Below are 23,115 nucleotides of genomic sequence, written 5' to 3'. Positions count from 1 at the left end.
CATCGTTAATTTGAACTCAGTATATTGTGTTCTACTGTGTTACAGTTGCCATTGCCATCTGCATTTCACTTGAGTGAGTCCCACTAGAATTTTCATCAGACATGTTTACATTTGAATTTGACAGTTTATACTTAATGGCTTGTCCAGAAGATTAGAAAAAAAAACAAAAACATTTTTTGTCAAATAACCATCTAATGGCCACATAATCAAAGCAAAACTATTTCTAAGGACTGTGATGTAAGATGAACACGCCACACACATATGCAGTTCTTACATTATAGGTAACAGTCTTAAAGGACCAGGCTTATTACCATTATTCTTAATGAGAGACTTCTGAAGACATTCTGACTCCCCGTCGTCCAGCTCGGCTACTGACCAGGTCCCTGCACTGCTCTAAGATAACACACAATACAAAAACCTTCTTGAGTCTTCAAGCCAGCCTCCTTTTATTCATACCTATCTACTCATCCTGTCGCAGGCATGGCACAGGACCCTTTCTCATTGTATGGAGGGCCGTTCACTCCGATAAATTATTTTGGCCATTCTCTCTCTCTCTCTCTCTCTCTCTCTCTTTCTTGCTCTCTGTCCATTGGCCACTTTGGTAGAGGGAGATAGAGGGAGGGAATGAGAGGAAGACTATGTGCACATCACAAGGGATGAACAGTCCAAGTGACGAGGCTATCAGTCTGGCTCCTGAGCAAAGAATGCTCACAATAACTGACAAACACACACACATACACACATGCACACTCTGCACAAGTTAGACATTAGAGAGCAAAAAAAGTCTCACTGGTTGTTCATAACAGGATTGAAAAGTGAAAATATTTGCATTAAATTCAATGTGCATTAAAAATACGGAACATTAAACACTCATAGTTTCATGTCTATGTGCTGGAATATATCCATAACACACAACTCACATTAAGATGGCCTCCCCAAATGTAATGTACACCTCAACAAATCCTCCACAATTCAAACTCAGAATTCACACTTTGCATAGAAAGCAAAGCACCTCTGACACTCAGAAAATACAAGCTGTCCAGAGAGGATCACACGCGAGGACAAACTTCTAATAGGACTGAGAGAACGGTGTAGCCTGTGTGTGTGCGGATGGTCGAATGGGGAGTATGACTCCACTGTCGGGAGAGATTAGTACAGGGGGTTCAGTGGAGAGGTGAGATTGCAGACGCTCACAGTAGCTCTGGACCGTCCACCACACAGCCATCCAGTCTCACGCGGCTGCATTTAAGGCTCTTTCAATCAAACCAATAGCTTGTCCCCCAGCCAGGGAGAGAATAGAAAAAACACACCACCAAGATCACAAGTCTGTGGTTGCCAGTTGCCGTTGACCATAATTTGAAATCCCCCGGTTTGCATTATTTGATCCATGATCTAATGATGAAAATATTCTTTCTTTTCCTTTATAATTTGATATTATGGTGCACTATGGCACCCAGCATATTGTCCTTTTTGGTGACCGATAAGTATCACATCGTCCTAACACTTCCTGTTCAGCTACTCTGCTGCCACTAGCTTAATTACAGTAAAAAGATTAAATTGGTGAATTCAATTTGATTCAATTAGGTCTGATAGGACAAGTCAGATCTCATCTGTCTCATCAAGTGCAATGGCTGCCTGTTTCATTTTATGGCATTTGTATCATACATTTTGAATGTGTCTTTCTGTTTCACACCATTGACAACATAGTCTCGCCTCATAATTGCGGAATCAGGGTCAAAATAGCACATTGATAAATATGTATGAATGCATATATATGTAATGGTGATGTAAAGGAAATCAAATGAAATTAAATAGTGTACAAGGATGACAAAACACTCCTCGAGAAGTATCACAGGCAGTTGCCACTTAGTTGAGCTCCAGCTACAAGATTCATCACTTATGCATGTTAGGCTCAGTTACAATCTTGACAACTGGTCTCTCTCTCTTTCTCTTTCCCTCTCTCTCTCTCTCTCTGTGTGTGTGTGTGTGTGTGTGTGTGTGTTTGTGTGTATGTGTGTGACAGAGAGAGAGAGAAATGTGGATGTGAGAGGGAGAGAGAGACATCAAGGGCATGTCAACATCCATTCTGTTTCTATGTCTGTCTGTCTATCTGTTCTAGTGGGTGGTGAAGACAACGTGTGCATGGCCATTTGTGTGTGCGTGTGTGTGTGTGTGTGTGTGTGTGTGTGTGTGTGTGTGAGTCTGTGTGTGTGTGTGTCTGTGTGTGTTTGTGTGTGCACGTATTAAATATAAATATAAATATTAAATACTGTGGGGCCTTGGTCTCTATGGTATAGCCTCTGCATGTACAGCTGGGTACCTGGTGATATAGTGTTGGGACTTTGCCACATAGGGTGTCTGGCTACCCTGCAATGAAATGGTATACACCACATCCCTTCCCTTCTACACGACAATATGATCCAGGCTGTTAATTTAGTCATGAATATTAGTTTCAGATTCATGATAAATCAACCAAGCAATCTTTTAGTGATACATTACTTATGTGGACATCATCTAACATGCATTTTGCTAGTTGTGTAATGCCATTCACATTTCATATGACACACTGAAAGATAAAAATAAAACGGATGGTGCTGTCATTTTGATGGTAACACCTGATGTCATGTTTGGTACAGCAGTTCTCTCATTATATCACAGTATAATGGCATACTTCAGGGTAGTGAACGATTGAGTTGGAGGCAGTGAGTGAGTGAGTGTGTGTGTGTGTGCGAGAGAGAAAGAGAGAGAGAGCACTCAAGTGAAAAATGTTGACTTAAATTGATGTTTCATATTCAGACACTGTCCTACAACTTAACTGAAGAAGCATGCAAATTGTACAGGAACATAATGCATGCATATTTTATATAAACCATGTTAAGGACACTAGCTTACATTTTAAGCAGTGTCATGCAAGTACCACGCCTTCATTTCTCAGTCACAAGGCGCAATCTTACATCGTATATCATAGCTCTTCTCTGTGACCATCCACATTCATTAGACCATGAGCATCACTTTACCTGAGAACGCAGTCGTGACTGTTAGCCTCCGGCTTGGCCTTCTGTATTGCCTCTTCCGGGCATGGTGCACAGCGCTGGGGGTTGGAGATGAAATCTGATGTAATTACACACGTGGTGGTTAGCAAGGGAGTACAGACCTAGTTTCTTTTAACGCTGACACGCTCTCCTGAAAGCACCGCAAAAATCTTACCTCGGAAAGTCGGCACGGGAGTTGTGAGAGAAAAGGGTTTTGCAGCTGAAGTGACCGAATCCATGTTGCTGCTTTTCCCTCCCGTCAACAAACTACACGCCCCCCCCCCTCTCTCTCTCTTCCCATCACCACTCTCCCATACCTGCACAGAGTAAGGTCGGTAAAACAAAGACCATTGCCACCCTTGCTATTCAAATTAACCCTTGAATACATTGCATGGCATAGAACTAAAATAATGTAAGTAAAATCAGACCATGTAATTGTAGAACTGATTTTGCTCCCCTCTGTGCATGCTGACATTAGTATATGTTACGGAATATGTTTTATACGAAAATATGTTTAATTTACAGAATAGGCTAATGTACAAAAAAAAACGAGAAAGGATTTGCATGACAGCACTGCATGGTGTTTAATGAATTGCGTGACGCATTGGGGGGAGGGGCCATGTGACAATTAGGTTTAGATCATTGGTGATTTAACTGTCCTAATTTGGACAGTGGCAGACCTTGCTGGAGCCAGCAAAGGTTCGGCTCCGTCATGATAACCATTAGGATAAGAGCAATCAACAAACACGGGAGCCACTCGCGTTGTAATCATTTGTTCATAAGCCTCTTATGTTGCCTTTAATGACTTTACCTCATTTTAAAGAATGGAAGATCATGTGTATATTGGATTAAAAGAGGTCTTTTCTTTTCTTTTCTTTTTTTCTCTTTTCCATTCTCTCCATCATCAGAGAAATACAGATTAGAGAGGAGATTGTAAAAGCCCTATGCCGAAGAGGAGCAGATCTTCATTCCCTTGCCTTTGTGATGATATTGATGATGATGATGGCCAAGTGGACAGTTTGATTTTTGTGTGCCGAGCTAGTTATAAAGAATCAATATTATATCAAGGGGTAACTTTCGTGATAAAGGACTTTAGCCACTCTGGCTATTCATCATAAGTCTGTAGAAAGCAGATAGGTCAAAAGAAATTATATTGCACTAAAGAGTGTGTCTTCTTATCTCTCTATACCAGGGGAGTGGAGGACAAGCCGATCGATACAGTAGCTGCGGTATACTCCTTGCAATTATCAATAGCTGATTTTGTCTTCCCGGGGCTGCATCTATTAATACCAGATAATAACAGCCTTTTGGACATAACTTCAAGGGGGATGATGGGAGAGAAAAAAAGTTTGTACGTAGGACGACCTTGCTGTCAAGGAAACTGTCTCTCAGTACACATGGCAGCCACTAGGGAATAGACCTCCTTCATCCAATGGCAAATAAATACCGCGGGCACTGTCACAGTCTTCCAATATGACACTGAAAGCTGTGGAGAGAGTCGGGAACATGAAAGCACCGCTGTGGCTATATCAGTTTGCACGAAATGCAGCGACGTTATGTTTAGACGTATTTAATTTTCGATAGCAGGGTATTAAACAATATGATAAATAAGGTGCTTGGACGATTAAAATTGTTATGGAAAGAGTATATGGGTTGTGCTTAAATCAATTATTATGTGGTATTTGACTTAATTTGTTGGAGGAAAACCCTATCAATAATGAAATTGTTGAAGGAATTAAAAAAATATTATTTTATATTCTATATACAACCCATAAAGATAAGGCATTCCACTCTGTATTCGTCTTCCTTTTTAACAGTTGCACTGTTTCATTTTGTAAAATATGAATTGCTAATATGCATGCATGCATTATGCATGATGCATTTTTTGTATTACAAGTATTACAAGTAGATTCAGATATAACATAGCGAATTTTAGCAAACACTGGATAGTGGATATAAAAATCACAAGAAACTGATATGCTGCAACAAAACCTGCCCCTAATAACGTCTTCTCATTAGCGACAAGGCTGCCTTGGTGTTCAGCTTACCTAGAAGAAAGATCTATCTAGAACTCCAGTAAATGTTTGGCTCCACCTGCGCGTAGGCCTAAATGCATTTACTAACAGTTAGAAATATTAAAAATAAATTCCTTCATGAAAAACTAATATGGATACATGTTTCTTAAACAGTGTGCGGATGACTTATTCCTAGTCCACTACATCTATCCTCTGAACAGTTCGTAATTATTCAGTCGTTATTAACCTGGTTTGTACATGGGTAAATACAAAGGCAACCACTGAAATAGCAATTAAAACGATTTTGCAGCAATTCCACCTAAACCAGTTTGTGTCCAAGGCCTAAATCCGTCTGCCCGGGCTGAACAGTGCTGAATGTTAGGTTTTAGGTGATGCTGTGGGGTGCTTCTTCCTCTGTTCAGGTGTAGTTGTGAGCGACCTTGTGTTCTTTTAAGGTTGTAAACACGCATTTAACGAGATGGCAGCTGGGCAGCTTCGTTTATCGGCATAACGTAAAATCGAAACGCTTCATGAAAAGACGTGTTTTAGTTTTGGAAAGTAGTACTCATATGCGTAAAATGCAGTAAATAAGGCATTCAAGGTATAATTGTTTTTCTTTTGATTTCTTTGCTATTTTATTTTGAATGTCATATGCATCAATTGATCTGTCTCACTCCTGTTAAATGAAAGCCCAGATCTACGTCTTTTTGTGTAATTGGGTATTTGCTTTTAGCAACTGAAATATTTCCTCGAAATTGCTAAACTCTTATGAGATACATACATATTCGGGATGTCCATATTGGTATGAGCCCTTGCTTTGAACAGCAACGGTGTAGTACATCCTAGCGGTCGCTCCACGCAATGGGCTGAACTTTAAGCCCTGGGTTTAACTCCCTCACACACAGCCGAGTCTTGCACACACGGAACTATAGCAGTAGACAGCGAGAGCGGCGTCAGACCTCTCGTGAAATGAGCGCTCTTCTCGTGAAAAAAAGATCTATCACGAACACTCGTCAAAGTTTTACCATCATTATATCAGCAAGTGAAGTCGGAAACCACGAAGACTTACATCAAACTGCAGGCTATTTCTGCGTCCATCACGTTTGAACTCTATTCCAGTGGAAGAATAGAACACGGAGACCGACCGGAGGTGAACGCTATAGCCGGGAGCGAGGTACTTGGCGAAGGCAGAGAGGCTTGACCCGCACGCTGATCGGGTTGCGCTCTTTTCTGGCGTTTTTCGCTTGTTTTGTTTAACAAACGATTGACCGACTATGCGTGCATCACGTTGATAAGAGGAAGACAGACGATCGAGTCTGTGATTCTGAACAAAGTTTTAGAGACATTTCTGGTGACTGACTGGTAGGTTGTTTTCTGCGTATCCACATGGACTTAATCAGATGCTTATTCAAATCAGAAGAAGTTATCAACAAAACTGAGTAGGCCTATTCAGAAGAGTAATCATATAATTATTTTCAAGTACTGGTTATTTCCAGAAGTTTTGAAACGGCACTTGTTTTCTGGTGTCACTGGGAATTAATTTCATCGGCACGGGTTTCAGTCAACAGAGGATGAAGTTAAGACTCACTACATAAACGATAACCTGCTTCAAGTCTCTATCAGTAAGCATCAAAAGCAAGAAAGGACTCCGCAAACTCCTCGACACACATGATCAAAGAGTAGCCAACTCAGTCACGCCTGGGACTCACAAAGTTCTCCACAATAAACGAGAAGAGATGGCAAAGTATGAGTGCGTTTGATGCAAGTTGCTCTCAGTCTTTACAGCAGTAGAGGAAAGTATGCTGAGACGGTGGCTGAAGTATGGAATACGACAAAAACAAAACAAGGCATCAATGAGTATCCAGCACTCGTGAGTTAAAGCCCCAGTAGAAAAGGCGAGAAGCTGACCTTCCTCGAGTGAAGACCCCCCTGAGTGCTGGGCGTATTAAGCGATATTTGGTGTGTTGTTGGAGGAGGTGGATAGTGAGCAGAGAGACAGATAGTGTGAGGGTGAACCAGCTAATTGCTAAGTCCGTCCCTCATTACCATATCCAGTGTGTCCGCTGGACTCCAGCCAATCCGCCTCACACGGGCACCATTAATCGCAATGCATTATTCACTATCATAATTATATACCGACATGCGCAATCCACACAACGGCAACGCCAGCTAATTTCCGTAATTTTGCAACTCGACTATTTGTGAACATTTTTTTCATTCGCTCCTCGCTGATGTATCTGCAAAAAGCAGAAACAAGTCGCAGCGAACTAACAGCATGTCCCGTCGCAAGCAAGCGAAGCCTCAGCATCTCAAGTCGGACGAGGACCCTTCAGTTGTTGGGGTAATATCCGAAAATGGTAAGGCACTTTTAACTACTTTAAAACGTCAAGTTTTGATACTTGTTCTTTAAAAAATAAGTCAGCAGACTTTAATATTTCAATTTAATTCGTTTATAAACATAACATCGAAAGAGACTTTTCAGTTTGCGTCTATGTGGAATAAGCTACGGAAACTTTCGATACACATTATTTTATATTGCACATATTTCGTTTTGATTCCCACATGCTTTTGTTTTGGGTAGATTAGTAACTCCTATTAAGAGTACTCACGAGGTCGAGGGGTTATTGAGTTTAATGTTAATTTCCTTATTCCTGATATGTCAGTCCATAAAACAGGAGCCGAATATCATTTCATATTTGCAAAGCTGAAAGTTTAAGTCAGTCATCTTGGAAACAGTGTAATGGACGCAGGCTCGCTATTTATCTCAGTGCTGGAAGGAAGAGGTTCAATGCAGTCATCCACTTTTTTGAAGTCAGTAATATGTAAATCAAATAGACGCAGGAACAGACGCAGTCAACTAGTCATGGTTGTTTATCTTATATGTAGAGTTGCTCTTGACTTTAAGTGTTGAGTACAGAAATTGTGTAGCAGATGATCACTTATTGTAAGCCTCTTAAAGAAAATCACAATTTGTGTTACAGAAAGTAGGGTCACATATTTATAGTAGCCAACCAGCTCTTTGTGTATTTAATTTGGCAACACCTAACTGAATTATTTTGGTCAGATGGCTCATGGAAAAATGTCTTAGTCGGAAACCCATGGAATTCTTATATATAAAAATAATTCAATCAATTTATACACATAGCCTACCCTATATATTTACAGCATTTTACTCAAAGACGGATTACACAACTTGACAGATTAGTAGGCTAAGAATAATTAAGCACAGAATAATATACACAATGAAGATGGTGACGAGTTATTTTAGACGTTGAAAAATACACCAACGGTTTTTGGCAAATGTATAGTATTTTTTAGAAGATAAGATGCAATACAGCAGAACTACAGCGAAGCAGTGTGACGAAGCCAATGCTGCAAAGTGCTGAAACTTAACAGAGCACAAGTTATGCCACTCATATCAGGAGCTCGTTGGTGCAGTGGTACTCATTGTATTGAGGTTAAAAGAAACCATGGCATATTCCGGAGCAATTAATTGTAGAGTGCTTTTTTGTCATGGAAATGTTTTTTGGTTTGATGCAGCCCATATAATTTTCACACTCTGTTGTTTCCTATATGTTGCTCCAGCCAAGCCAAACGCTCCCTGTTCAGTGTCAGCGCGATTGTTGTGTCATTGGGAAACTCTGATCCGTCTTCATGGGGTGAATAACCTCCACTGATAGTTGAAACATAGTCAAGTAAATTTAAACATTTTTGCGTTGTATTTTGCCTCGCTTAAATTTGCGTTAGCCTATGTTATCAGTCATTATTCTTTAAACATTTACGAGTGTTGTTTGGCAATTCCTTCCTACCTTGGCTGCACTATCAGAAACGGTATGTGGGCACGCAGTAGAGTTGTATTTAAGAAAATATATGGACATGCTTAGCTATATGTCACGCACAAACATTTATGTAGTTCTTATGTCACTTATGTCACTAAAATAATCTTATGTCTTATGTCACTTATGTCACTAAAATAATCAAGTCGTTTCAACACTTTGGTGTTATATATGTTGGGGGCGAAATACCCTGACGACCAGGCATATAAATGAATGTTCGCAGCAATAGCTGTTAAATGAGAATAGTTGTGTCTTAGGTATAGTGGTAATGGTACTGTAGGTACGTTGATGTTGGAAAGCGGAATCTGAGGTCTGCGTCTGCAGTGATTGCTTTAGTGTGACCATTCAGTCCCTCTTAAGATCACTGACATTGAGAATTATTTCTCCTAAAACTGGTGTAATTACCTCTGATATAAGGTCATAGCACATGAGTGAACTGGAAGAAGCATTCATCCTTTTGAAACATTATACTGTATATCAAGATAAATGTTCCCGAATCATCCCTCCCCAAGAAGCCTCTGTAGCCATAGCTAAGGGTCAGCCATGTTTGACCTAATCATTTTCATCTGATACAGACTAGAGAATAATCCACATAAACTAAATAGAATACCACTCAATTGACATGTTTACAACCAGCCAAACATGTGGCTCAGGGCAAACTGTTCTGGATGGGTTTACCTTTTGTTTCTAACAGGGTGACTTGTCTTTAAATTGTTGCATTATTATTGGGTTTTGTACAAACATCCACATGTAGTGTGGTGATTATAATTTTGAATTCTATTATTTGTATGGAAGTCAGGATGCCACTTTTGATGCAGATGCACATTTTAAAATGGCGCCCTGTTACACTGTAACTGTGTGTGTAAACAGTATGTGACACAATCAGAGTGGAGAGAATGATTTTAGAGAATGAAAATGTGATTTTATATTTTCAAAAAGGGTTGATACGAGGCTGCAGTGAATTTTAATTCTATATAATAAATTGAGCCTACCTTACCATATCATTTAAAAAAAAATCTTGTATTATGCAAGGTGACAGAAATACAAGCTACACTTGAGATGCAAAGATCATATATTGATAGAGTTGAAAAGAAACATGCCCTGGCATTTAAACAAGCCATATAGTCATACAGTATATACCTTCAATCCCACACAAGCCCATACTCCCAGACACAATCACACATGTAAATGCAAATATATATTCAGTCCGACACACACACACATTTGAACACGGAGACAAGCAGAAAAATGTCCTCACAGTCACATGCTGCGAACACAGACACATACATACACATACCATCAGTGACATGCATACAACTACACATACACACACAGACACACACACACAGTGAGTTATATACCATATAGTTTGTTTGCACACACACACACATACATTTTCTTTCACTCTCTCTCACTCTCACTCTCTGACACACACACTCTCTTACAAACACGCACACACACACACACACACACACACACACACACACACACACACACACACACACACACACACACACACACACACACACACATATTTCAAGACCTTTCCTTACTGTGGTATTACAGTATTACCTCACGGTTCACGATTCTCTCTGTTATAGCATTCTCTTATCAATATACTGAAGCTGGAAAACTAATGCACCATTGGTAATTATTAATCATTAAATAATATTACTATAATTACAGTACTATAAACTATTTACATAATTTTACTGTAATTCATAAAATGACAAGAACCTTAATAGTTTACTAACAGCAGTGACATATTTACACACTCAGTCATTGAATTTCAATTGAATATTTATCTTGTCCAATCTGACTCTCATTTTACACACTCTTACATAAGTATACATACGTAAACTAACATATCCGCATATTCTATTACGGTATTGATATTTTTAATGCAATATATAACAGCCGTTTGGTAGCAATTGCCATTTAAAAAGGACTAAGTGTCTTTTGTTAAACAACACTATGCTGCTTTTTAAACTGCTCTCATCTTCCAACAGATACACTCTTGCACACGCACACACACACATACGGACACACATACGGACACACACACACACACACATACACACACACACACACACACACACACACACACACACACACAACACACACACACACACACACATGCGCGATGTTCAGACGTTAGCACGGATTTATAAGTAACCAATGCCCGCATTGTTTTCCAATGTAGTGATTAGGTCTCTTTTGTGCAGCGTTCATGAGAGGGTGGGGAATCACACGTGGTGCCAACAAGCGTTTGTCTCTCCTCCCTCCCTCCCCTGCCCCCGCCAGACCCCCATCAGCCACCCCCCCCCCCACCCCTCCGAGTCTGCCCCAGGGCACCTTTCCTCCATTGCCCCTTAGGGTGGGTGGTTGGGAGCGCTTTGTACACCCTGCTGACTTAACCTTTGCCTATTTGGCCCTGTCAGAGGCTGCCAGTGGATGTCAAGCCCATAATACAATTAGTACATCTGTGCCATTGACCTTGGCAGTGTGGCTCGAGCAGTTGTCCTAGAAAGTGTTAACATTGACGGGCTTTCATCTTGCCGCCGCTGCTTCCTCCCCGGTCAGACACTCCTAAGCCTCCTGTGAGCTCTCCAACCCCCAGCAGGACTGCACAGGGCGGGCAGGAATCTCACAACACCCACAGACGCATACACACACGCCTGGACACACACACACACACACACACACACACACACACACACAGACAGGCAGATGCGGGAAGAGACAGTCACATGCAAGAAAACAAATTCAAATACATGTGTATACACTCACTCATAAACATACACAGAAAGATAGACAGATGGACATCTCTCCCTCTCTTGCGCTGTCTCTTGCTTGTGTGTACACACAGACAGACAGACAGACAGCGATTATTGAGACACGACGACCATTCCTACAATTTATTTATTTATTTGTTATTTCAAAAAGGAAATATTGTTTTTGGCTGTTAGAATATGAATTTAAAACATTTAGTATTTTTACAAATGTTTTTAAAACATTTGATGCACTGTCTGTATACAAAGTGTAAGAGATTGTAAGGTATTTATGTGAAACAAGAACTAAGCTATAGTGAGACAGACTGAGATAGACAAGAAAACAAACATGAAAAAGGAAGATAAAGATGAGTGGATGAAATGAACGAAAGGGAAAGAAAGAATCTCTTTGGCTAACCAGAGACAACACTGGTGCCTCCCACTTCCCCTGGCTTCTGCGTGTAGTTTGGCTTTTGTTTTAATCCACTCACACCATTTGGTTGGAGGTCTAACAGACCACCCACATAGCTATGCCAAAGATGTCCTGGAGAGGAGGTTGGCTTTTCATTCTTTCCTTCTTTCAATTTTTCTCTCTGCTTTTTTCTGTCATGTTTTTGTCCTATCTTTTCTACTTTTTTCCTCGGGATTCAGAATATATATGTTGTGCAGATAACAGCTTGGAAGTCAGGCGCACATAAATATGAGGTCCCCATTGAAAGCGGGACAACGAACACGATGCGCACTGCCGGACAAAATGCCGTCATTGAATACTGTATTGCCTGGCCTGCACAAACAAATCGTTAATGTTTTGGCTGCTAGCGCATCTGCACACAGTGACAAAGACCTCACTGTTTACGGGAATATAGAGTCGTTACTGTACCACTCTGCATAAGGGTCGGGGCTTGGGAAAGCACGAGAGCGAGAGAGAGAGAGAGAGAGAGAGAGAGAGAGAGAGAGAGAGAGAGAGAGAGAGAAAGCTTCTGAGGGATAGTGCTGCAGGTGTAGAGAGGAGAACTGATGGCTGCTGGGTGGTGGGGAGTGTTTGGGGGGATGGAGGGCAGCACTGGCATTGGTGTTGGCGGGTAGGCCGCAGTGTGAGGCCAGGTTTGGCGGACGCAGCTCACATCACCTCCTCATTTGTAAGCAGGCAGAGACGATGATGGCTGCTCTCTTAACAGGGTGGCCTTTACAAAGTTGGGAAGTAGGAGGGGGGGGGGGGGCAGTAAGAGAGATAGAGAGGGAGAGAAAAGGAAGAAGCCAAAGAAATAAAAATAGGATAGAAGTGAAGAAGAAAATGCTATGGAAAAAAAGTGTCATTCGCACAGGAATTCCGCAACATTGTTAAACACAGCAGGCATCCTTGTATGCTCCCCTCCAGCACCCCCCCCCCCCCCACACACACACACACACACACCACCACCACCCCTCTATTTAGGCTCAGTCTATGGCTGTCTATGGCAGTTCATCCCCTCTTTCTTCATTTTGAAGTCATCCCAACTCTTAAAAAAGAATGCACTTTTTGAAAGGGGTGGTTGTGCTACAAATGCAACAAATTTGGCGCTTTGCGAGGAGGGCGCACACCAGGCCACCTTGTGGCACGCTGCGCCACAAAAGCATGTGATGTCATAAAAGATGTCTTTGTGAGCCTAAAACAGCACTCTAGCGACAGACCACAGAGTGACAAGCCCCTGGAGATCTCAGGGGCATAAACCTTAAAAGAAAGATGGCCTCATAGCCGTGGAGTTGAGTTATGTGTCTTTAAAAAAAAAAACAGCCCATTCTTTGAAGAATGTTCCCAAGTGAACAGAAACGGTGTGATCTTCTGGAATTTCTCATTAAGTGGGTCAGCATTTGTGGGTACCTGAATGTGATTGTCTGAGTGTTTCCCCCCTGTGTGTTGATATGTGTGTGTGTTGATATGTGTGTGTGTACTGTATGTGTGTGTGTGTGTGCGTGTGGTGTCTCAAATGAATATGGAAATGGTTAAGAATGGAGTGTTTGTAATTGCTCGATACTCTGCTCAATACATTGCTCTGTGGCTTTCAGTGAATCAGTGGAGAGCATGAATACTTTATCTGATATAATATGTCAGATTAGCGGTCTCAGTTAGCATGCCAAAGATTGCTCACCAAGATAGCGGATACAATGATTCAAAGTCTACAATCCCTCTATTGATTCGCTTGAGCTTCATATTTGCATTTGAGTAAAGGAAGACTCTTAAAGGAATGAAAAACGCATTGGATTTTTTAATGCCTTCCTTTCCTATGCTATAGAAGAATCAATATGCCGCTTCTCGTCTGTTGCTTTCTCCTTCCCTTTCTCTTTCTTTCTGTCTCCCTCTCTCTCTCTCTCTATCACTACCTTTCTCTAGTCTTTCTATTCTTGCACCCTCTCTTTCTCTTCCTCCACTTTTCTTTCTACACCTTTCTCTTTTTCCCTTTTTCCTCCATCCCTCCCCTCCACTCTCTTTTTTGTGTTCTTTCAGGCCTTTTTGCCCCACATTTGATATACAGCCCATACAAATGGATTAGGTGCTTTACTAATATTTTCAATTCTAGCCTATTAAGGTTAATTAATTAAACAAATCAAATGACAAAATGTAAATTTACATGCCATCACAACAATGTTCCATGTTCCATACAAGATACAACAAATCTTTTTTTTGTGAAGTTAAAAGGTGAATATTCTAAATTGTGTGAGGATATAGGGAACTCTGAATGCTTTTAATACATTATACATGATGAGTACATGATACAATAAAATATTCCATCTAGACAGCAAAGTTGGTTAATTATGTTGTGTGATAGATTGATTTAATTTAAAAAGAACAACATCATAATGAAATTACATTACTGCTTAATTAGCATGTGTGTGCTTGAATTATTTTATGTAGTTCCTGTTACTGAAATTATATATAAAAAACAGTGTAAAGAGATAACCTACAGCCTCTCAGTTAATCGATTATAATTCTGTGTGATTTCCATATGACCTATCACCTTAAGATATGGCAACACAGACCCCTTTTGATTTTCTTTGCTCCACACGTGTTAGTAGTTCTTAGAAAAATAGCTTTGTGGGAGCGGGAGCTTTTGAAAAAAGAAATAAACAAAGCCAAAGCCTTCAGCAGTGAGCCAATGAGGCAAAAAAGAGAAAGAAGAAACCAACAAAAGATAGCTTAAATCTTTTCATGTCGTTTTCTCCCTTTCTTTCATTACTTTTGGCTTCAAGTCAATTCTTTGCATGTGGACATGGATGTCTTTGTCACACTGTATGGAGATAAATAAAAAAAAAAAAAACCAAATAACGGCCGGCTGTGGCGTCAGCCCTTCCCTCTGGGTAGGCAGGATGAGCGGATAGCCCTCTCCAAAAGCCTTTTTGTTGATTATTAATTAAGTTAAAGAAATCGGACCCTGATGGTCGAGTCGCCCCTTTGGCGAGGAATTACAGAAAGAGTGATGAATTCCTTCACTAATGACTCATTTAGATGAGACGCAGAGACGAGTAAACGTCCCGTGGCCTCTCCAGAATGACTGACGCAAAGGGCAAGAACTCTATGCACCATGCTCTCTGTCCTTAGAACATTCTAGAACAAACGTCATGCAGAAGCTTTCACACACAGTAGTGAAGAGTGCATGAAAGAAGTGTGTTTGATTATGAATGTTTGACATTATCTGATGCAAACATTTTAGGGTGAGGATTTGTGAATTTGCTGTTGCTGTTTATTTATTTATCTTTTTGGTATTGAGAACAGGTTTGCCTTGTATTATTCTTTACAATACAGCATGGTGTTTGACTTTGCATGAATTGCATATATTATTTCAGATAACTTTTGAGATACAAATGAGCTATTATAAGAAGACACCTACAGCAAGAACAGAAAAATCCATTATGTTTATAGTGTAAAAAGCAAGGCAAGGGACCATACATCAACTTAAGTGTAAAAATGAACCTGAAAACTACAACCCTGAAAGTAAGAGTTTATCTCAACATGTTTTCCTAAAGGTCTAATTATGTCTACTGATTTAAGGTCAGATTTGAGAAGGTCTCTGAAGTAAAGCAGTCATGTTGTTTTCCATACAAGAAAACAGGAGTAATTCGTATTAAACTCCCAGTAAACACACAAGTCTCTTTCTCTCTCTCTTTCTTTCTCTCTCTCTCTCTCTCTCTCTCTCTCTCTCTCACACACACACACACACACACATACACACACACACTCTACCCCCACACAAACGTGCACACACACACATTTCCATAGAAAGGGCCTATTTCAACTGGGCATATCCATAGATATGGAGAGGATTGGTTGATGAGGTGTTAATAAGGCCTTTGCTTTGTGAACATGTTTGTCATCTTTGCTCAGAATGGCAATATGCAGAGGAAGAAGTGGCTTCTTACAAATGTGATTAAACATATATAACTAATCAAGGACATTGCTGCTATGGCACAAGCATATAATTTGTTGGGTTACATTCTGAAAGAAAGGGAAAAAAAGTTAAAAGAAAGATACATTTTTTTATCATTTGAAAATGCCAAGCTATGAATACAACTAAAGATTTTCACTCATCATTCACAAATGATAAAGACACCCTAGACAAAAAAAAACAATTTGTTACAGCCTTAAACCTATTGAGAGTCATGCTATTTCTATCTCGAGGCTGAATAATTGTGTGGAATTTGCTAAAGGTTAAACCGGTCAGCTTGTTTAAATGCAGAGGTTATATATTACTTTAGCAATGCTAAATGAAGAGGTTCAGGCATTTGAAATTCAGGTGGAAATAAGGGGGCTTGATAGCAGAGGGGAATCCTAATAGGGCCATCAAAGGCCTGATTTGTACTCAACTGGCAAGGCAGCTGTGAATTGTATGAAAATATTGGAAATCAATAGCGTCTATGGAATTTCATTAAGAGGCAGTATCCACAATTGATAGGCCCTCATAATTTGATGGATTACACAAAGAAAATTATTAGCTGGCTATAGAGAGTTGGGTAGAATGCGCAAAACTGGGTCTGGAGAATTGGTGAAGTAGGGCAATTTGTTCTGATAAAAAAGAATATTGATTTTGGCAATGGTTAAAAAAAAAAGAATTAAAGGTTAAATCTTTGCAGAGTGGTTGTGAAACTTCACTGAATGCCTTTGGATTATTTATTCATGTATTCTATTTTTTCTTTCTTTCACCCACCCCACCCCCCCCCCCCCACCCCTCTCCCCTCCTCTCTTACCCTCTCTCAGTCCCAGGTGAAGTCCTGGAGGATGCAGACAGTGGGAACGAGAGTCGCAGCGGCAGCGAGGAGACTCATGTGTGCGAGAAATGCTGCGCGGAGTTCTTCAAATGGTCCGACTTCTGCGAGCACTTGAAAACCTGCACCAAGAACCCTCTGGTGCTGATTGTGAATGAGAACGAGGCCACTCCAGACCCCTCCCTGGAGTACCCTGGGGAGCCCTCGCCCGTCCCCAGCTGCCCCAGCGACCCTGCAGACAGTGAGGAGGCCGGGGAGGGCAGCCAGACCCCAGCCGAGGGGGACGATGGGGCGGAGATGATGCTGGAGAGGGGAGCAGCTACAATGGAGAAAGACGACGAGCCCATGGAGGTGGAAATGTCCCCAGAGAAGCCTGCGGTGGACCCAGAGGACCAGGATGCTTCAGCCGAGCCCGACGCCCCCCTACCTCAGATTGATGATGCTGTCCAGCCCTCGGGGACTGGAAGCTATGGCATGCCCAGCACAAATGTCACCCTGGAGACATTGCAGAGCACTCGTGTGGCTGTGGCCCAGTTCTCGCAGAGCTTCAGAGGAGGGGCCTTGGCGGGAGGTGTCTCCACCATGGCCATTCCCATGATCCTGGACCAGTTGATGGCCCTGCAGCAGCAGCAGATCCACCAGCTCCAGCTCATTGAGCAGATCCGGAACCAAGTGGCACTGATGAACAGGCAGCCCTCCAGTCAGCCAGCCCTCGGCCACCATGCTTCACACCACAGCGCCGGCTCAGCATCCCAGGGAGTGGCCTCCTCCTCCTGCATCCCAGCGCTGCCTAGTCAGCTGCAGCTCCACAACTTCATAACACCTCCGGTGCACCAACTGCCAGTCAGGGTCCCAGCAACGCTGAACGGCCCGGGCCCTGCATCGCTAACATCCGTTCTCGAGGGTCCCCTTAACCATGCCACCCAGGCAGGAGGCCCGCTGGCCAGTGCTGGGCTGTCCAACAGCACGTCCACCAACTCTTCGTTCCCTCCATCGAGCAGCAATGTGGTGTCCTCTTTACTGCCCCCAAGCACAATTTGTAACACAAGCAGCATCAGCAGCAGCAGTGCTGGAGCATTAGGTGGCATTACCAGCAGTGTCACCCTACCTAGGAACTCCTCTAGTCCCCCAACCTTGACCCACGGCAGCCTCTTGAGTTCATCCTCCAGTATCTCAAACATGCCTCTGATACCTCACAGTTCCTCAAGTAGCGTCATATTCCCCAACCCACTTGCTAGCATCGCAGCCACGGCTAATGCCCTCGATCCCCTGTCGGCTATGATGAAGCATCGTAAGGGCAAGCCGCCGAACGTGTCTGTGTTTGACACCAAGCCTAGCTCTGATGATCCTTTCTTCAAACACAAATGTAGGTTCTGCGCCAAGGTCTTTGGCAGTGACAGCGCTCTTCAAATTCACCTGCGCTCACACACTGGTGAAAGGCCGTTCAAGTGCAACATATGTGGCAACCGCTTCTCGACAAAGGGCAACCTCAAGGTCCACTTCCAGAGGCATAAAGAAAAATATCCCCACATTCAAATGAACCCGTATCCAGTTCCAGAGTACCTGGACAATGTGCCCACCAGCTCAGGCATCCCATATGGCATGTCGCTTCCTCCAGAGAAACCAGTCACCACTTGGCTGGACAGCAAACCTGTCCTTCCCACAATACCAACCTCTGTTGGCCTCCAGCTCCCACCAACCCTCCCTAGCATGATGAGTGGCTACGGTGATTCTCCAAGTCTTACCCCTTTAAGCAGATCACCTCAAAGGCCATCTCCACCATCCAGTGAGTGTGCTTCTCTGTCTCCTAATCTGCTCAATTCTGAGGCCAGTATGTCCCGCACTTCTGAGTCACCTCGGCCCAACAACACTGCCGGGATTGACGCATCTCCTGTTCTGAAACCTGAGGGAGTTCATCTGCCGCCCAACTGCACCACAAGGCCAGGGGAGACCACTAACAGCAACACAACCTCTGTGACCCAGGTCGCGATCTCGGCAACTGTCACCATGACCACAGCCACTACTCAGAACACCAACCCCACGACTCCTCCCACCTCGACCTCCCACCCTTCTCTCCCTATGATGTCCGACCAGTTCAAAGCCAAGTTTCCTTTTGGGGGGCTCCTGGACTCTATGCAAACCTCAGAAACCTCAAAGCTGCAGCAGCTAGTGGAGAACATTGACAAAAAGATGACGGATCCCAACCAGTGTGTCATCTGCCACCGAGTGCTCAGTTGCCAGAGTGCCCTGAAGATGCACTACCGCATCCATACTGGAGAGAGACCCTTCAAATGCAAGATTTGTGGCCGCGCATTCACCACCAAGGGCAACCTAAAAACACACTTTGGGGTTCACAGATCCAAACCCCCACTTCGTGTCCAGCACTCTTGCCCCATCTGCCAGAAAAAGTTCACTAACGCCGTTGTGCTTCAGCAGCACATCCGAATGCACATGGGAGGACACATTCCAAACACTCCCCTACCAGAGGGATTTCAGGACATGGACACTGATCTGTCATTTGATGAGAGGAGCCTTGATGCCATGAGCAACTATGACGATGATCTCATTGATGAAATGGAGCAGGCTATGGAAGATGAGGCTGATCTGAAAGATGGGGAAATTGATCCAACCAAACCCCTCATGCACTCATCAGAGATGTCTCCAGGAAGCTCTCCCCCAATCTCCGTCATCTCCAGTATTGCCGCCTTGGAGAACCAGATGAAGATGATCGACTCCACTGTAAACATGACTCGTTCTTTTGGACAGAAACCCATGGAGAACGGGATCGGCTTCGGGGGCGAGAACGACTGCTTCAACCACGACTCATTTTCGGCTGGAGGCGACCTCGAAAACCACAGTGTGGGGAGTCCAGCCTTGTCCGAGTCGTCTGGCTCCATGCGAGCTCTCTCGCCGACTCACAGCCAATCCGAGAGCCACCGTTCCAAGTCCCCAGGCACAACAAACAACACTGGAGCTCCAGCAGAGGAGGGTCAGGGACAGGGTCAGGGACAGGGACAGGAGAGTGGGTCTGCCACAGCCACGGTGAAATCTGAAAAATCTGAAACGCCTTCCCCAGCTTCTGCAGCAGAGAACAATGGAGCCCTGGACCTAACTGCAACCCAGCCTGGAAGGCACTTTATCAAAGAGGAACATCAGTTCAGCATGCTCTTCTTAGGCAGAGACAGAGGTAATTTAACATGTCTAAATAATTATGTTTCAATGGCAGCAGGGCATGTACACATAGCTTAACCTACATTTTTTTGGCCCCTGGGGATTAAATCTTGTGTTGGTGTCTTCTTCAAAAATTATATGAAATAATCATCAAAATCAATTAAATTGATCAATGTGTTTGTTTATTAACATCTTAACCTCAATTGTGTATTACAGGTTTTAGCAGTCCCGGCATGGTCACTGCACCCAACATGATCAAACTGGAGATGAACGGCCACAGCAAACCGTCCTCACTAAGCGAAGGTCCCCACATGCCCATGGGCATCCAGGTACCCGCCGCTGCACCCCAGACAGTGATGAGCTCCAACCTCACACCCATGCTGGCTCCACCTCCACCCCGCCGCACCCCCAAGCAGCACAACTGCCATTCTTGTGGGAAGAATTTCTCGTCGGCCAGCGCTTTGCAGATCCACGAGCGCACTCACACTGGAGAGAAGCCCTTTGTGTGCTCCATCTGTGGAAGGGCATTCACCACCAAGGGAAACTTGAAGGTACTTATTCAAATCAATTCGATTTCAAAGTCATTTACATTAATTTCAAATGTTAAAGTAGTGCATGCACATGTTTTTTTAAATAATCTGTTACTAATAATAATAATAATAATAATAATAATAATAATAATAATAATAATAATAATACCTGTACTTACACATTACGATTTATAGAATTAAAACTGGCATTATTATTATTATTATTATTATTATTACATATTTCATTAACATATGATTTTGTTTTATGCATAGAGTTTAATTAAAAAAAATATTATATTTATATCAATTTTAACTCAAATTTAAATGCTAATTGATGTTTTTTTGTTGTTGCTGCAGGTCCATATGGGCACACATATGTGGAACAATGCCCCAGCCAGGAGAGGGCGTCGTCTTTCGGTTGAAAACCCCATGGCCCTTTTGGGTGGTGACGCCATGAAGTTCAGTGAAATGTTCCAGAAGGATCTGGCGGCACGGGCCATGAATGTGGACCCAGGATTTTGGAACCAGTATGCGGCTGCCATCAGCAATGGCCTGGCCATGAAGAACAATGAGATCTCTGTCATCCAGAATGGAGGTATCCCCCAACTGCCTGTCAGTTTAGGTGGTGGTGGTATCCCCTCACTGGGGAGCATGTCAGGGGGCATGTCGGGAGGCATGGACAGGGCACATACCGGCAGTAGCCCCCCTATGACTGGTCTAGAGAAAGCCAGCCTAGAGGTGGGGGCTGGACGCCCCTTTTCAAGATTTATTGAGGACAATAAAGAGATTGGGATCAATTAATGAAAGACTTTAAGGCAGGAAAAAATGCAAGCAGAAAGACTGAGACTGTCTCAAAATGTGGAAAAGTAACTGTTAATCCAGTTTAATCCAGTTTGATTATGTACTATATTATGTACAGATTACCTTTTTCTGTTTGGTTTTTGGAACAATAGTATTCAGTATTGATTAGAGGTATTTACCTTTTTCCCATCCCTCCTAATTCACTCATGAAGAAACTTTGTCTCTTGTTTGAGAATCTGTTGTCTTGCAAGATTTGCATGGTACTTATTTGGTTCCTATCAGTATGTTTGACTGCTTTTGAGGATTATTTTCCCAAAAAAAGTAAAAAAAAGATAATATTGATAATAATCTTAATATTGAGGATGATGATGAAGAAGAAGATGATTACAATGATAATGCTATGCTGACTCAGTTGATATGAGCAAGTTTTGGAGGGGTGAACACTGAGATCTACTAGACTGACCTAATTGTGTATAGACTGTCTGACTCTGAACATCCAGTTCCTTAAATGATATTTGTTTTGTTAAATGATATTTGACACAAGGGAGTGAAACAGGTGAAATTGAAGTGACTTTGTTTTAGTGCTCGCCTAATACTTTTTTTCTCATGAAGTAGAAACTTGAAAAAAAAGTTTGAACTATTTTAATCTTTACATTTAGTCTCTTGGCATTGTCTTATATTAATGTCCAGTGTCTTTAGTATTTATATTGACAAAAAAGCGGGTATAAGAAAATATATTTAATGCCCCCTCCCCATCACCCCCATTTTATTGGTCCTTTTTTCTAAACTTCAGACTTCTATTATGGATATATCTTTCAATAAAGGTAAAATGGCAGTTCATTTGACCAATAAACACACATTGTGAAGTTTTATTTGGATATCTAGCATAGATATGTGTAAGAGGCCAGGTACACAGAGAGGAAGCTGAGATATCTAAAGCTGCTAGTTCCCACAAAACCTGCTTTTAACCTTTGTAAAAAAGAAAAGAAGAAGAAAAAAAGACTATCCTCAGATATTATTGTGTATAAAATAACTAGTATGCATATTTTGTAAGACATGATAAAAAAGGACATCTGAAGTCGAGCATATTTGTCATGATCGTGAATGCACTTTTTAGCGGAAAAAAGGTTTTTGTCTGTACAATTCCATTAATGTTTTTTGATTGAGCTATCACTCTATGTTTTTATTGTGTTCTGTGCAGAGTCCCTCTGGACTTTGAGCCGTGGGCAGCGTTATGATGATACCTTTGCTCACCATCAGGCTCTGGGTCTCAGTCGCTCCATCAAATCCTATTCAAATAAAATGAGAGAACAGGACGTGTGTACTGTATGTGTGTGTGTGCGTGTGCGTGCGCTTGTGTGTGTGTGTGTGTCCTGTGATGCTATTCTTCTTGACAACCCTTGGGAGTTTTGTGAATATTTCTTTTTTTCAGTCATCGCTTTAGCAGATGCTGAGATGACTACAAGTGGTGGAAATGTGGAACTCTCTATAGTAACAACTTAATCTAATTTGCTCCAGTGTTTCTGGGCCACAGCTTACCTCGATGTTGAGCACTTTGCAAAAGAGGAGCAAATAAATTACTTTATGTTGGTCACATGTGAGCAGAATTCCGAGCATCGGTTCTTTGGACAGCAGTCTTAAGAGAGTGAGCAGGGACAAGGCAAGAATAGAGGTGAGGACTTGTGCAAAGTCTCACTGAATAACAAATACACTATAAGCTA

At 42.2% G+C, this 23,115-nt stretch overlaps 1 protein-coding gene across 1 annotated transcript; it reads left to right on the top strand.

Annotated features, from left to right (window-relative positions):
• The first annotated feature begins 5,994 nt into the window (after nt 1-5,994).
• On the top strand, nt 5,995-22,247 carry sall3a (spalt-like transcription factor 3a). Its single transcript, XM_076280320.1, has 4 exons — nt 5,995-7,404; nt 16,885-20,079; nt 20,280-20,614; nt 20,951-22,247. Exons 1-4 carry the CDS (start codon nt 7,323-7,325, stop codon nt 21,392-21,394), a joined length of 4,056 nt encoding a protein of 1,351 aa, XP_076136435.1. The 5' UTR covers nt 5,995-7,322; the 3' UTR covers nt 21,395-22,247.
• The last annotated feature ends 868 nt before the right edge of the window (nt 22,248-23,115 follow it).

This window comes from Alosa pseudoharengus, unplaced genomic scaffold (assembly GCF_046254945.1).
Source record: "Alosa pseudoharengus isolate Yale_2024_CS ecotype anadromous, Long Island Sound unplaced genomic scaffold, YU_APseudo_1.1 YU_APseudo_1.1_scf_12, whole genome shotgun sequence".
NCBI lineage: Eukaryota > Metazoa > Chordata > Actinopteri > Clupeiformes > Clupeidae > Alosa > Alosa pseudoharengus.
This window is presented reverse-complemented; position numbering and strand designations above follow the sequence as displayed.

Coding starts and splice junctions, on each gene's coding strand:
- sall3a (XM_076280320.1), top strand. CDS start 7,323: ATGTCCCGTCGCAAGCAAGCGAAGCCTCAGCATCTCAAGTCGGACGAG. Junction 20,080..20,279: donor CTTCTTAGGCAGAGACAGAG/GTAATTTAACAT, acceptor TGTGTATTACAG/GTTTTAGCAGTCCCGGCATG. Junction 20,615..20,950: donor CCACCAAGGGAAACTTGAAG/GTACTTATTCAA, acceptor TTGTTGCTGCAG/GTCCATATGGGCACACATAT.